Source organism: Lolium rigidum, chromosome 2 (assembly GCF_022539505.1).
Source record: "Lolium rigidum isolate FL_2022 chromosome 2, APGP_CSIRO_Lrig_0.1, whole genome shotgun sequence".
NCBI classification, from domain to species: domain Eukaryota; kingdom Viridiplantae; phylum Streptophyta; class Magnoliopsida; order Poales; family Poaceae; genus Lolium; species Lolium rigidum.
In genome coordinates this window covers 250,934,623-250,937,310 of record NC_061509.1, presented here as the reverse complement: position 1 = coordinate 250,937,310, position 2,688 = coordinate 250,934,623, and the positions used below count along the sequence as shown (strand labels likewise).

Here is a 2,688-nt window from a genome sequence, read left to right as displayed (position 1 = left end):
TATGTTGGTTCATTTCATGCTTGCTGATATACTTCTCGTGGGAGAGATAAAGATAACACCTTCAGAAGTGCCAGTACATGGCGAATCGAGCACAATCTTTAGGAGTAAAAAGTGACTAGCTTTCTTCAGTTCAGATATCATCAGAATACACACCACTATGTTTTTCTATCCATGAACTCGAGTAAAGTGAGACGCGAACCGATCCAGACCATGAAACACTGAAACTATGTTGTTCGTGTGGTGGTTTAGGTACACAAACTCTCACCAGCAACAATCCCCTCCTTTTTTTTTGAACTGTAACAATCCCCTCCCTTTGCTCACACCACAGTTGCCATCAAGAAACATATATAGCCAAAACCTTTATTAACAGATGGGTATGACATGGTAATTCAGACTTCTACAGCTTGGAGGGCTTGGGGAAGATGTCAGGCGTGAACTTCTGCGCCGCGCTTATGCTCCCCTTGATCTTCAGCTTACCCCTGCGCAGCAAACAAGCACTTTTATCCACGCGATCCTTGACAGAAAAAATTCTGAATCGCCAGCGGAAAAGTATGTGATTCTTCACTTCCTAGTTGCCTCACCTTATGAATGCCATCTGCGGGTTGAGCTTGCCGCTGGAGATGGCGAGGAAGTCGTCGTCCGTGAAGGTGAAGCTCGCGTCAGGCTTCCCCGCGTACGGCCCTGCACGCCGAGGCCAAAGAACAGTGAAGAATTTTGTCAGGAACACGAACCAAGAACGAACAAAAAACTGAGGCCCGGCGGACACGACACGACACGAATCGAGGGTGGGAGCTGGGACCTGTGGAGACGGAGCCCTTCTTGAGGTCCACGACGAAGATCTCCTCGTCGACGCCCATCTTCTGTCAGATCGGAATCGCGCGAAGCCAGTTCAGCGGGGGAGACGGAGAAAGATTCCGCTGAAGAACAGATGGGTGTTGGGGATTGGGAGTACATACCTTGGGTGAGATGTGGAGCTGGTAGACGAAGCCGACCTTGTCGCAGATCTCCTTGCCGGCGTCGGTGGCGAGGTGGGCGCTCATCTGCTCCAGGAGCCTGGCCGCCTTGAGCTTGCTCGCCTCCATTGCGGCGCACGTACAGGGATTGAGCTGGCTTCTGGATTTCGGGACAGGGGATGGGGTTTGGGATCTTGGGACTGTGGGAGATGATGAAGTGGCTCTATAATGGACGCAAGTACGGCTCCAACCACCGTGGAGGGGAGGGGAGGGGAGGCGTGCGGGCACGGGACTCGGCCAGGCCGCGGTGGCGCTGTCCGGTGGTTAGTCGTTGTGCGCTCCCTAACTTGCATTTGCTCCCACGATTGCAAGATTTTTGATTGCAACAGCACGTACGGTTCACGCGAATTATCGCTGTCATGGTGCCGAGTTTGTGAATTGATGATACCGTGGCCGTTGGGCTACATGATGGGACTTGTAACATTCCAGAGGACACAACTCGCCGTGCACGTAAAACTACAAAAATCTTCTTTAGGAAGGCCTTTGGTATTATGTTAAATTTTTCTATCAAAACGATACCAATTACACCTAGCCTCTGTAACAACGCACCACCCTAATGGCACTACGGATGCACACAGCCAAAAAAAGGAAAAAGGAAACTAAGAAACAAAAATTCCGCTACAGTATCTCGGGCCTAACAATAGCAATACATCCACCGCCAAGACAACACCTGAAGTACAGACTCTCCAAAAACGACGCCTCCAAGAAGGGAACAGTGTGGTAACACCATCGTCGTCGTCGTCCGATCAAAGATCTTAGGTTTTCACCCTGAAGATAGTTCCCGCTCTCAAAACAATACCTCCAACAAGATCATTGTTAGGCACAACCAGTTAAGGCCAGACCTTGGGTTTTCACCCTGAAAGGTAGGACTCTGAACTTCACATGTGTTATCGCCCCCACTTTCATACCGCTGCCGTGAAGCACGGAACACCAAGCAAATCCCTCAACAACGCGGAGATTTGAACCTCCCTTAGCTAGTCCTCCCCTCCGGCCTTCATGAACTTCCCTTCTTCCGACTTTCATCATAGATTCATAGTCACTTGATGTCAACACAGAAAAAGAGCTTCGCGCCGCTCCCTCCAGAACCAATCGGTCGGAATAAAAGCATGGGTGCGCACGACCGAATACCACCGATCCAAAGCAAAGTCCAGGCAAAAGCACGTTACATTCGCCATGCGGAGCCTTCCGAACTCAACACTCCGGCTAGATCACGAGTCCAGGCCTCCGGCAGGGTCTTCCTCTTCACGCAGAGAGACCCTAGGACCACCACCTTTATTCGGGTCGGACCCCCACGTCGGCGACTATCCCGGGCCGGCCATGCCAGCCCTCCACCGCGACCCCGTCGCCGCTTCCAAGCATCTCCATCTCGCCGTCGAACGCGGTGATAGATCGATAGATCCACCACCACCAACCGCAGGCCGACCCTCTCCGGCGAAGAAGAGGGCCACCTCCACCGTCGTACCCAAGGTTGCCGCCCGGGCGACCTCGTGTCGCGGGTGAAGCCCGAGATCGCCTCCACTCACCAGGCAAGAGGCGGGGTGAAAATGGCGCAGGCCATGAGCCCGGCCGCCGCCCACCACCAACCCTCGCCGGAGTGCTGCGGAGCCGACGGGAGGAGGGAGGCCGCAGCGCTGGCCGCCGCCGCCCATCCCACGCGCCGGCCGCCAGGGGAGCC

The 2,688-nt window shown here is 53.9% G+C and overlaps 1 protein-coding gene across 1 annotated transcript; it reads right to left on the bottom strand.

Moving 5' to 3' along the window:
- On the bottom strand, positions 1-1,246 carry LOC124688534 (sterol carrier protein 2-like). Its single transcript, XM_047222200.1, has 4 exons — positions 957-1,246; positions 800-860; positions 582-681; positions 1-479 (listed from the first exon to the last, which is right to left on the bottom strand). The coding sequence occupies exons 1-4, from the start codon at positions 1,080-1,082 to the stop codon at positions 398-400; spliced, it is 369 nt and encodes a 122-aa protein (XP_047078156.1). The 5' UTR covers positions 1,083-1,246; the 3' UTR covers positions 1-397.
- Positions 1,247-2,688: the final 1,442 nt, after the last annotated feature.